The sequence below is a fragment of the Heteronotia binoei genome, chromosome 3, assembly GCF_032191835.1.
Source record: "Heteronotia binoei isolate CCM8104 ecotype False Entrance Well chromosome 3, APGP_CSIRO_Hbin_v1, whole genome shotgun sequence".
Taxonomy (NCBI): domain Eukaryota; kingdom Metazoa; phylum Chordata; class Lepidosauria; order Squamata; family Gekkonidae; genus Heteronotia; species Heteronotia binoei.
Window position 1 is genome coordinate 82,309,800 of NC_083225.1, and position 13,412 is coordinate 82,323,211.

General features: G+C 39.9%; 1 protein-coding gene across 3 annotated transcripts in view; it reads right to left on the reverse strand.

Moving 5' to 3' along the window:
- Positions 1–13,412, reverse strand: part of DMD (dystrophin) — a 1,885,017-nt gene that overhangs the window by 1,010,487 nt on the left and 861,118 nt on the right. For all 3 annotated transcript variants that reach the window (XM_060234097.1, XM_060234096.1, XM_060234099.1), the window contains 2 exons: positions 3,673–3,795; positions 914–1,051 (listed from right to left, as the gene is read on the reverse strand). In XM_060234097.1, the coding sequence (XP_060090080.1) occupies positions 914–1,051; positions 3,673–3,795 (261 nt within the window). The remainder of the gene's footprint in view (positions 1–913; positions 1,052–3,672; positions 3,796–13,412) is intronic.

Genomic DNA, 13,412 nt, shown 5'->3' on the forward strand with positions numbered 1-13,412 from the left:
TACTACTCTGAGGCTGCTGGAGGATGGGGGTGAGTACAGGATGGGGGTGAGTACAGGATGGGGACAGGTTTGTGTGTGAAAGGATTTTTGGGTCAATTTCTGAGGCATCTCTGAGTCAGCCTAAAGTGCCGGTCTATAATCACCCAAAATGTACTTTCTTACAAAGATGTACCATTTTTTTTAAATGGCCAATTTTGATGAGCTTTATGAAAAATTATTATATAAAAATACCTGAAAAGCAAATACATAGTATTGACTATACTTTGGAGTAATATTTTAAAACTGCAGAAAAATTAGAATGTCATTGACAGTGAAGTTTGCTTGCATAATGCAAAATACTGTATCATGTCATTTGAATAATAGTATAATAGCCTGGCTCTACATGTGGCATCATAAAGACAAGTTTATTTTTGTGTCAACTTTCGTGAACCAGATTCTGCAATGTCAAAAGTGTTACATTCAGTTGGAAGAGTGACTATTTCTAGAAAGAGAGAGAGAGGGAGGGAGAGCAAGAGCAGCAGGGTGGGAATTATTACAAAGGGAGCCCAGAAGACCCAGTTTTCCATTACATAGTTATATTCCACTGCACAGCACAAATGAAGACAAGATCTAGTCAAGAGAATAAACAATTCACTCAAGCAATTGATCAAATCATGTATTTTAAATATACAATAAACTAGAATGGGTGAAAGAGAAGAAACTCACAAGGAAGACCTCTTACCCTGCTTTCTCCTACAAAAGACCTGTAATCACAGAAAAATATATAGACCTAGCACTAGCCCCTAATTAGTCATGTTCCTTGTTTTCTCATCTACCTCGTAATATAGTAAAGAAAAGAGGGGTGGGGTGGGAGATATAGAATGAATTTATAAATTACGTTTAATTTAATGAATTTATGAATTACATAATGTACCTTGAGAGCATTGTGTTTAGTCTGCAGTTGTTGTTGTTTAGTTTTTATTTCTTCTCTTTTTCTTTCATCAGTGATTGTCTGTTGAAGAGCATCCCCTCGCTGAAGCAGTTCTTTTACAGGACCCTCATTATCTTCACTCTAATGAAAGCAAAATAATTATCATGAATTCTATCAAACCTGCCCCCTATCCTTTTAAAAAGATGTCATGTTCATTTCCTGTCTCAGGCCATTTCTGCAAAACCTTACACCTTTTTTAGCATCATCAACATCTAGTGCCTTTAAAATGCATTGTGCTTTGCAAACAAGTCTGTCCTAAGGATTTTGCAGTCACGACAAGGGAGACACTAGAAGGATATCAGAAACGGAGGGTAAATGGGGGAGAAACATACTTTCAGTTTAATTATGTGTAATTTAGTTTCTATAAGGGATAAAGACTAAAAGGCCTCTGTGAAAACTGAAGATTTGGAAAGGAATTTATAGTTGCAGATTAAATGAATATCCAGATTCATCTAGGTTTGCAGCTCACAATATTGCTTCTTCTCATCAACTATGCTACAAAAAAGGACAGAACTCTGTTTCCAAAGATATACAGAACATTATCCAAGGGGAGAATCTCCTAGAATCCAAAGGGCAATGTTCTTTTTTCAGCACCTTACCAAAGCAAGGACCTGAAGAAAGAAGCTGTAGTTTTAGTAATATAGTAGCAGAAGAAGCTGAACTTGAAGTTATTCATCCTAATGATTTCCTAGCACCCCAGGAAAAGGACTGAATGACCAGTATAGAAGTGGAGAATGTTCAGATTATGTTTCAAAAATTGATAAAGTGCCAAGATAGGAATACAACCCAAATGATGATACTTTTTTCAACAGAGTAGTTTCTAAAGTGGCATCTTGTTGAAAGAAGAAACAAGTCAGCTACTTGGGAGAGAACATAGGGGCTAAAAACACATTGAAGAAAATATCATCCATCAACCTAACTGAAAGAACAAGTATCCTACGAAGTGTCAACACATCTATATATGATGTGCCAACTGGATACACAGGTATAGGGGTGTCAAACTCATTTGTTATGAGGGCTGGATCTGACATAAATGGGATTTTGTAGGGTTGGGCCATGTGTGTCATAAAATGTAATGCCAGGTAGAGGAAATATAAACTTTATAAAGGACACAGACACAAATATTTTTTAAAAAAATTAAAATAAAATATGCTTAAAAGATTAGCACTCTTGCAATATTTTGTTTATTTAACAGTTACTGATAACTGACACCTCTTGCTCTGAATTATTACATAAAAATCTGGAGACAATGTCTGTGCTGTAGCCATCTTGAGTATGCTGTTCAGGTGTTGTTCAGTTGTGTATCTGTAAGTTACAAACCTACTTTTGATTTATTGGCATTTATTACAGAAATTTCATGGTCTATGCTTTGAGCTTAATACCCAGGGGAAAACATGAACACTTGTTGCTTCATGTGCTAGTCAGCCAATGGAGAAAACAGAGGCTTTGCTCTGTAGCTCCTGTGCAATTGAGTGAGCCTGGCAAAGCAAGCTGTGATGCAGAAGAAAGCGAGAGAGAAGAAAGCAGATAACAGTAAGTTGCTTGAGAGCCTTATAGGAGCCCTCCAGGGGCCTGAATTTTCCCTGAGGCTGCACATTTGACATCCCTGAACTAGTACAACTGCAATTTTGAGCATTAGAGGCCTTATTGGTTGCCACTTCAATACATATTGGCAGTTTGAAGAGATACTACTGGGTTGCACTAGTACAACTGCAATTTTGAGCATTAGAGGCCTTATTGGTTGCCACTTCAATACATATTGGCAGTTTGAAGAGATACTACTGGGTTGGGCTGAGTTTGAGATAACCATTTACCACCTATTAGGTAAAATATGGCAGTCTGGGTTTCCAAATAAAGTCAGAAAAATTGTATGGAAATTCTGCATTATGTAGAGACATACAGTTTGATGGTTCTCTTTCAAGCCAGAAGAGGCATTTAGCTTCCACTGACTTTGGTGGTGATCTCTGAATAAATGTTAGAGGCATGGAGCTTTTTGATGTTATCAAGGATTTCATCAGGAAGTCCAGTTATCAATTCCTGCAACCCTAGTGTTTGAAATAATGCTGGAGGGTTTTTATTTGTTTGGGGTAGCTTTGTTGTTTTATTCATGTAAACAAGAGATACATAATAGTTTGAGAATTTCTCTAGGCAGCAAACACACTGCACCCTTACCCACCCATTCAAGGCTTCTTCTAGAATGGCATAACATATCTAAAATCAGAAACAGATGATTTTTCAAACAGAATATTATACCCTAGTCCAGAATTGGACATTCTGTTGAAACTATTTACATCTCCACAACTCTGACATTAAAGACTTGAGTAGCAAATTAAATGACAGGTGTAGATTCTTCTAGCATAATTTCTTTCCACAATATAACACAACATATCTGTCAGTTACTTCTGTCAATGTCAATTTGCATGTTTTAGTTAATAGGGACTCTTCAATCTGTTCCTGATAATTAATCAGAAGAATAATTGGGGGGGAAATCTTTTACAATAGGAAATTTGGAATACATTGCTCAAACTATTATGATTTGGTACTATATGCAGCACTACAATTTTGTAACAGCTCAACAGAATGACAATGTGTTTCAACTGTCTAAAGAGTAAAATAAAAGTCCAGAGTTTTCTTATTTCTGTTCCAGCATTTATTCCATTTCCATTCCCAGTTCATTCATACTATCATCACAACCAATTTACCATATCTTTATTGAAGTCTTCCTCTTTCAGGTTAACCCCCTGTTGAATTTCAGCCTCCAGTGGTTCAAGCAATTTTTGTATATCGAAGTCAAATTGCTCCAGTTCCTTCAAAGGAATGAAGGGCTTTAAAAATATATATGGTTGAAAAATGAGGGAAGGGGAAAGGAATGGAAGATTGTTAACATTTTTTTATTACAGACATAAACCAAACAGATTTGCCCCCAACCGTTAAATTAATTACATACACAACATTTTGAATATTTACCAAAGTATATTTGGATAACTCAACATACAGCACTACAATTTAGAAATTGTTGTTTATGGTTTTTGGTTTCAGCTAGTGGTTCCTTTGTTAGAAATAATATTCATCAAAACTATATAAAAACACCACAAATCATTAAAATGAAAAGCCTTCATTAAAACCATATAAAACCATTATTTTAAAAAAAATAATACTGTATATCAGTTAAGAAAACCATATTTATTATTTTCTCAGCTTGACAACATAGTAAACATGCCTAATGAATATATATTTGGGTTATATAGGAGTACCTACAGTTGCAAATAAAAAAAATATTTAGTAGTTCAAGAGCAGAAACTGCATCCAAAATAACAATTTTTAATCAAAATTTTAAAACACCTCACTTGGGTCAAGAGGCTGACAAACACTGCAGTCCCTACCCCTAGCAGAACCCCACCTTCCCCATGCAGCCAAAACAGTCTCCTGGCAGCCAATATAAACCACAGTTCATATTGGACAGGTCCGATGCCTGATTACATGAAACAGGGCTAAGATGGCTGGCCACGTGACTGTGGCACTTAGTGTTGCACATCTCAAGCACACAATGTGGGGGTGGGCACATCATATTGGAGTACAACACACTGACAGAGTACAGTGGGGTGGGGAAGAGCTACAGGGCCTGATTTCCCCTCACAGAAGATGTCTCTTATCACTGTAAGGGCAAGGAAGCACAAGGAGGGTCGCATCGATACAGAACAGCCAAGACTCAGTAAGACTCAGACAAGAACCCAAGGCATAGACACCCCAGCATGGAACAAGGTCAGTTCAACACCCACCTATCCTGGCCCTTCCTCTGCACTCCCACTCCACCTTTCCAATTGAGGCAGGGGCCTTGGTTGTACCTGAGCTGTTGAAGTAGATGACCCTAGCATAGCAGTGGGCTCTGAAGGGCTGCCACTAACCATTGACCCCCAATGGCACCACTCTGAGTCCCACCTACTGCTGAGCCAGAACCTGAGCAGAGTATGACGCCTAATCAGCCAGTCTCCAATACCTAGCCATGACAAACATAGCTTGAACCATGGGGCAGCAAAAGTGGGGCTCAGGTGGGGGAGCAGAGGTGGAGCCCACCTCTTGATGACATCACCACAGCATACAAACATGAATAAACAATCAATATTACTGTGAATACAAACATTTCACCAATAACTGCAACTGAGGAAATATGGAAAACCCACCAATGGAGTGGGTCCTGCTCCAGGTAAATGAGAGTTCAGGTTGCATAGGTGCCCCCATTCAGATAGGGGATGTCAGCTGCTGACTCCTGCAGTGCCTAGCACTCTATGGTAACTCAAGGAGATCCAAGAGCTTGCCCACGGCCACAACAAGCTGAACCAGATGCTTACAAAGTCCTTCAGGCACACTAGCCACTCGTCATGTGGTAAGCCCATAATAGCCACCCATAGGGTACACATATTTTATTGATATTAATATATTTATTTTAATGTTGTACATTGCCTAGAGCCCGGCACTAGCTGGGAGGGGGCAATTCATCAAGTAACAACAACAACAACAACAATAATAAGCTGCTCCATGTCATACAAAAGCACTTGAACACTAGCTTCCTCCCTCTCCAGGTATTGGTGGATGGTTGCCACCTGGTATAGTAATATAGCGTTAAGCTAAGTGCCTGGGGGGGGGGGATAGGGTTGATGGATGGTTGGAATATAGTCAGCTGTGCACCTGCTTGATTACCATGTTGGTGCAATGATGTGCCTGATAGTAGGCAGCATGGTCCACTGGCTCATCCCTAGCATACCATGAGAACAGATACAGGAGCAGGGGGTAGACCAGCTTGTGTGGTTTCCCCTTAGATAATAGCCCAATGGTGTTGCTATTGTACCTCTACCCGCTTGCTTCCACCACACTGGCCCTCAGGATTGAGCTGCCCAAGTCATGCAATATGAATTCTATAGGATATTGCAGAATAAGGATACTGCAGAAATTGCTTAGAATGAACAAATTGACACTGAAATCTTGACAAGACAGAAGTAATGTTGGTTGTAAAAGCTGAATCCTTGGATAGGGTTTGGGGAGGGGCCTCAGCATGGCACAATGCCATAGAGTCCACCCTTAAAGCCATTTTTTTCTAGGGGATCTGATCTCTGCCAGCTGGAGATCAGTTGTAAAAGTGGGAGCTTTCCAGGTCCCACTTGGAGGCTGCCAACCCTATCCTTGAAGGACATTGTGCTTTCTACTAACCCTTGCTGACTTGTTCAAAAGAGCCTAGAGCTTATACTGGATCCAGGACTACTGGTGGAGAAGCAAGTTAATGCAGCTGCAAGAAAATAACTTAGTTTAGCCCATTAGATGGCCTCCTACACTGACTGTTGATCTGGCAACCTGGATCCACATCACCCTACTCTAATGCACTATATATGGGTCTGCCCTTGAAGTCAATCCAGTGGATACAGTATACCACAACACAGTTATTATCAGGAACTAGATGGGACAGGTCCATTCTGCAATCACTCCATTGGCTGGCCATCAGCCACAGCGTGTAATTCAAATTACTTCCTATCACATATAAAGACCTACATGACCTCAGACCCTTTTATCTGCAGCTCTGCCTCTCCTGCTGTGTTTTATCATGACAGCTCACTCATCAATCTGTTCAGGATTTTCGGTAGTAGCACCCTGCAAATGAGCAAGATCAACAACTGTATGTACATGTGCATTTTCTGTGGAATGGCCATACTGAGGAGGTCAGAAAGCCTCCCATGCTTCTGCCATTCTGCCATTCTTACTTAATTACTTAAAATTATTCAGGAGAATATTTCTATAAAGGCAATAAGGCCATACTATAACAGAATGGTTCAGGAATGCATTTTATAAATAGAAGAGAATGTGTAGAGGATGTATTATTTGCTGCATATATTATCCTGATCTCACTGCCTTGTTTTTGACTGATGTAACACCATTTTTAAGTATTGTATCTGCATTCTGAACCATGTCTAATATTTTATGCTTGTTCGGAATGTTATAACTGTAGCATATATTAGATTTTAACACATAGCATCAATTTACACTGTATAATCTGGGTCTCAGAGAGAAAGGCGGACTACAAATTGATCCATTCCAGTCTGGCTTCTGCCCTGTGCATGGGCTGGAGACAGCACTAATCATCCTCACAGATGACCTCCAGTGGCATCTGGATTGAGGCGGGTTGGTGCTGCTGTTACTTCTAGATCTGACAGCAGCATTCAACATGGTCAACCATGACCTTATGACTAACCACCTTGCCACCACAGGGGTTTGGGGGACTGCCTTACAGTGGTTTTCCTCCTTTCTTTGGAGGCAGAGACAGAAGGTGGTGCTTGGTGGGCGAACCTTACTGCATCACCCACTTCATTGTGATGTGTCACAGTGGGTGATTCTCTTGTATGTGGGGTCACATACAGCCTGGGCTGCGCGAACTGCACTGGCTGCCAGTTGTATACTGGAGTCGTTACAAAGTGCTGGTTATTACCTTTAAAGCCCTATATGGTCGAGGACCTGCCTACCTTAGGGACCGTCTCTCCCCGTATGAACCCCAGAGAGCACTGAGGTCAGCTGGGAAAAACCTGCTGAACATTCCTGGGCCGAAAGAGGTGAAGTTGCAAAGCACCTGCAACCGAGCTTTCTCTACCATGGCTCCACGCCTGTGGAACCAACTTTCAGAGGAAATGCGGGCCCTGCGGGACCTTGAACAGTTCCGCAGGGCCTGTCTTCCGGCCTGTCTACCCTCTTCCGGTTGGCCTTCACCGATTAAGAGGGAAACTGCTAAAGAACTCGCCATCATAAATGTAAACGTAATCATAGCACCAGTATATATTTTATTAATTTTATTAATTTTATTAATTTTAGAATTTTAATTAGAATTTTAATTAAACTGTCAATGTAGTTTTAATGATTGTATGACTAATGTATGAAATAATGTTGTTAGCCGCCCTGAGCCTGCTCCGGCGGGGAGGGAGGGATACAAATAAAAATTGTTGTTGTTGCCAGTGTTGTTCAACATATATATGCGTCCCACTGCACAGTTAGCCAAGAGATTTGGGTTGGGGTGTCACCAATACACAGATGACACCCAGCTTTATCTGTTGTTGGGTGGTAGCTCGAGCTCCTCCCCAGAAAAGTAGGCCAGAACATTAGAGGCAGTGGCCAGATGGTTACAGCAGAGTTGGCTAAATCCAATAAAGCTAAACAAAATCCAACAAAGATCCAACTAAATCCAACAAAGATGGCTCCCACCCCTGGACTTGTGCTAGTCAAGAAGGCTTAGGTGTGATTCTGGATGCCTCACTTTCTATAGAGGCCCAAGGTCACTATTGTTGCCAGATCTGCCTTCTACTACCTTTGGCAGATCAGGCAGCTGGTATCCTATCTCTCCCCTCAGGACCTAGCTCAGTGACTCACACAATGGTCACTTCCAGACATGACTACTGTAACTCACTCTATATGGGCTTGCCCTTGGGACTGATATGGAAATTCCAGCTGGTGCAGAATGCACCAGTGTGTCTGCTGCATCATCTGTATGGGTTTGCATTTGGCTGGTGCTTCACCAACTGCACTGGCTACCAATCAAGTACCACAGGGGTGGCCAACGGTAGCTCTCCAGATTTTTTTTTGCCTACAACTTCCATCAGCCCCAGCCATTGGGCATGCTGGCTGGGGCTGATAGGAGTTGTGGGCAAAAAATATCTGGAGAGTTGCCGTTGGCCACCCCTGAAGTACCGGGTCCATTTCAAGGTGTTGGTACTAACCTTTACAGCCCTGTGGGCCTGGGACTGACATATCTGAAGGACCACCTTTCCCCATATGTATCCCAAGGAGCCTTACACTCAGTCAATCAATACCTACTGGCTATCCATGGCCTGAAATATGTCTGATTATCCTCGACTAGCCTAGTGGAACATGCTCACCCTTGAGATCAGGGCCCAGCTGAACCTTTTACCATTCAGCTGCATTTGCAAAATGGAGCTGTACTGCCAGGCCTTTGGTTGAGATGACAGGTGTACATGTAACTTGGCCTCCCTACCTCAGCTTTTCTCTGGGCCAGTTCTGAGAAGTTTGTGCTCAGCAGCACGAGTCTCTGAAAATGAGTTTTCCTAGCTGACGGCTGTCTGTTTTTAAATCTTATTTTAACTGTTTAATATACTTATGTTTTACCTAACTATGTTATTTTATATGTTGCAATCTGCCCTGAGCCCACTTGAATAGTCTAAAATAAATAAATAATAAAATAAAAATAAATTAAATAATACTATGCTTCTGTTGTATTTGCTTGCTTTGACTATTTTGTCTGTTACTGGTGTATAATAAATGTCCAGTAGTTTGAGTGGAAATATGATTGCATATCCTATGCGCATTAAACATGTCCCATCAATATGAACACTGATTAATGAGGTTCATAATGAACATTAGCATCTAAACATACACGCACACCATTGCAAGCGGAGTGTCCTAGAAAGATGGGGTAATAGCCCTATGTGTTTCTACATGGTTAAATAATGAAAATAAATATCATGGCAGATAACCGTACCTCAGAAAAAATTAATGGAATATTCAAGAGGAAAAATACCCCTTAGTTTAGTTCTAAGTGAGAATGATAGTGAAGAACTGCTGAAGAACAATGATCACAATGCTATGAAATTCAACATCTACATCAATGAAAATCTGCTCAGAAAGTCCAACCTAGTACATTTAATTTCAAAAAAGGAAAGCTAGCAAGCATTAAAGAAGTAAAAGGAAACTGAAAGAAGGAGTCAAGGCTCTGGGCACTTGGGGGTTACTTATATACACTATAATAGAAACACAGAATTATGGAAAAGTACAAATTAATCAAGTAGTGAAGAAATCGGACCTTCCGCCTTCTTTCTAGAATTTGGGGCAACACAAATTCACAGTAGATTTAGGATAGAAAGTGCTTTTTCACTCAATGTATAGAAAAGGGTGCTCTTACTCCCTCTACTCTCTGGAAACAATTTTCTTTTTACCCAGAGATAATGATCTGAAAAGTACATCAGGCATGGCTAAATATGTATCAGTGCTTTTAACTCATGGTTCCATATAGGATACCCAGAAATTTCCTGCTGCTCATGATTATATATTGATGTGCTTCTAAGGCTGAAAGGAAAGGAAGGACTTGTCACAAAATGCAAAATTAACTTACAAAATTGACTAGCACTAGCTTCTGTGATATGTTTCACACGCAGGGCAGCAAATTACATACATTAACAAGTGAGGGACCTCCAAAGGCACATTTCATTTTCTTCTCCCTTGCCATATCCTCTTACCTCTTTCCCTTTCCTGAAAACTCCTATAGCATTTTTCCTGTACCTGATTTCTTCTCTCTTTTCCACCACCTTTATTTGATCCCCTGTTATCAGCTTTCATTCCTTGTCTCCTCCTGGCAGCCTCCTCCAAGAAAACTATGATTCAGTTGCATGGTGCCAACTGAAACTGTTTGCACTGGGGAAGAATATGCAAGGTGGGGGACGCTGATTTATCCTGCATCCCCTCCCACACTATTTCCACTTTCCCTCATCCTAAAAAGGTATAGTCCCCTGCGCAAGCACCAGTCATTTTCAACTCTGGGGTGACATTGCTTTCACAACGTTTTCACGGAAGACTTTATACTGGGTGGTTTGCCAATGCCTTCCCCAGTCATCTACACTCCCCTCCCTCCGCAAGCTGGGTCCTTATTTTACCAACCTCAGAAGGATGGAAGGCTGAGTCAACCTCAAGACGGCTACCTGAACCCAGCTTCTGCTGAGATCGAACTCAGGTCGTGAGCAGAGCTTAGGACTGCAGTACTGCAGCTTTACCACTCTGTGCCACTGGGCTCTTATCTCCCTCATCCTAGCAAGTTTTATATCCTCAGCTTTCTTTACTTCCTTCTCTCCTTCACACCTACACTCACCTACCTTTTATTTGCCCGCTCTTATTTATTTACATCGTTTAAATCCTGCCTTTCTCCATAATGTGGACCCAATGCAACTTACATCACTCTCCTCTTCTCCATTTTACCCCCACAACAACCCTGTGAGGTCAATTAGAAGAAGAAGAAGAAGAAGAAGAAGAAGAAGATATTGGATTTATATCCCGCCCTCCATTCCGAAGAGAATCAGAGTGGTTCACAATCTCCTTTACCTTCCCCCCCACAACAGACACCCTGTGAGGTGGGTGGGGCTGAGAGACCTCTCACAGAAGCTGCCCTTTCAAGGACAACTCCTACAAGAGCTATGGCTGACCCAAGGCCATTCCAACAGCTGCAAATGGAGGAGTGGGGAATCAAACCTGGTTCTCCCAGATAAGAGTCCGCATACTTAACCACTTCACCAAACTGGCTCTCAATTAATCTGAGGATGTGTAACTGTCCCAAAATCACCCAGTTAGTTTCCACAGCAGAATGGGGATTTTAGGTCCTAGCCTGAAACTCTAACCACTACACTACACTGGCTTTTATATGGTAGCTACAGTTGAACAATAGCAAATAGTCCTAAATCAAGCAATTTGGGTGGTATTAAGTTGCCTAGTGGTTGCTGCTATGGACACTTCTTTTTGGTTTGTTTTTCTTTAAACCACCCAATGTATCTTTTTAGACTTCTGCAAACAATTTTGTCTCTTCACTGCTTCAGTCTCCAGATTTAAGAATCTTCAAGTGGCCACACTTTGCTGTTACAAAATATAATAACATCCGCTACTCAATTTCCAAATATTTAATAATATTGTTAGTCACTAAACTGATAGAAGCTTTTGAATATGGGGTAAGAGAACATTGAAGATTATTGTAATGAAGCCACCATAAATTCAAGTTATACTTCCAACTTTGTCCCACAAAGTATGGTTGCATTTATCAATTAATCTTTTGTGTTTATCTTTTCCTACAACTGGAGATCTTTTTATGCCCTGAAAACAGGGCATTTTTTTTAAGCAGGAGCAACTTTGCATATTAGGCTACACCCCGCTAATGTAGCCAATCCTTCAAGAGCTTATAGGGTTCTTCTTACAGAGCCTACAGTAAGCTTTTGGAGGATTGGCTGCATTGGGGGCTGTAGCATAATATGCAAATGAGTTCCTGCCACAAAAAAAGCCCTGCCTGAAAACACTGCCAGTCCTTCTGCTTTTTGCAATGAGATATTCAAAGCGATATTGTACTCTTTCATGTTTGTTCTTGTATCATCTTCTGTAGGACAAAAATACAACACCTCGGTATTTGTATAAATCATCAAAATAAGTAGCAAACATTGTTTAAAAAATAGCCTACTTGAAATATGCCTCCAAATTCTGAAAATTAAGATTCTTCTTTTCTTAATAAAATGAATTCCTGGACTTCAAGATTCTTTGTTGACTGATGTGTCATGGTAAGATCATTTGTTATTTGTTTTCATTAAGAAGTCTTTACTAAAACAAGAAACTTTTATATCTGAATCTTTTAAAAGTGAATAGGTCATTTAAATCTTCTTTTCATTAATCTTATTGATTTGAGGTTGATCTTTTACTAATCTTACCCTGATCAACTTCAAAGAGAGTTCATATTTGATTTTGTACTTACTGTCTTGAATTTTATATCAGTTTTTTAAAAAAATGTTCAATAACACTGACATTGAACAAAATAGTTCCAGGTGCTTGATGCAATCCTTGATGTGCTGCTTTAGCTGAAACTTGACCAAATGCCAAACAGTAATAAGAAAGTGATTGGGAGAGGGATCGCTCTCACTTAATCAATGTGGACAGGAAACAGAATTCGCAGGCTAGTGGTAAAAAAAATAATTAGATTCTACCCAAAATAACACAAATTAAAGGGATTCTAGATTATGTTAATGTATTATATATTATAGTCATCAAAGTCTATATCAGTGTCAGGCCTATATTACTTACTGTAGAATATGTTGAGTTCTCAAAGGGCTCTCATTGGTTTCAGAAGTGACTGAGTACAAAGATTAATAGTTTTTTTTTTCTCTCTCTCTCAGGTGTTTATCACTAAGAATTTTCTTAGCCTTTTCATCACCAATTAATCTTAGCTGTTAGTTTATAATCACAAAACAAATAACCAACTCTGATATCCACCAACATTGTTACAAATCTCTCCCTGCTTATCTTCTTTAATATTGAATACATTATATTAGTTTTGGAGAACAATATTAAATTAAGAAGATGTTTAACAAAATAAGTCCACGGTCTCAGTTGTGTTTAAATACCAGTATTTCAAAAGGAAGAGCAGTTTTATACCCAATATTTTACTTCAGTTTACAGGTATAAATTTGTTGAATATAGCTAAGATTAAAATCCAGTATGACTAAGAGAAGAAATTTGCTCAATTTGCTAGATGCAGCCTAGTCTAAAATGAATGTGAGTTAATCATTGACCAGATTTCAGCAAAATTGATTTCTAAGCATGTCCCATTTCTTATCCAAAGCAGAATATCTAATTGGCAACCCTAACATACACACAA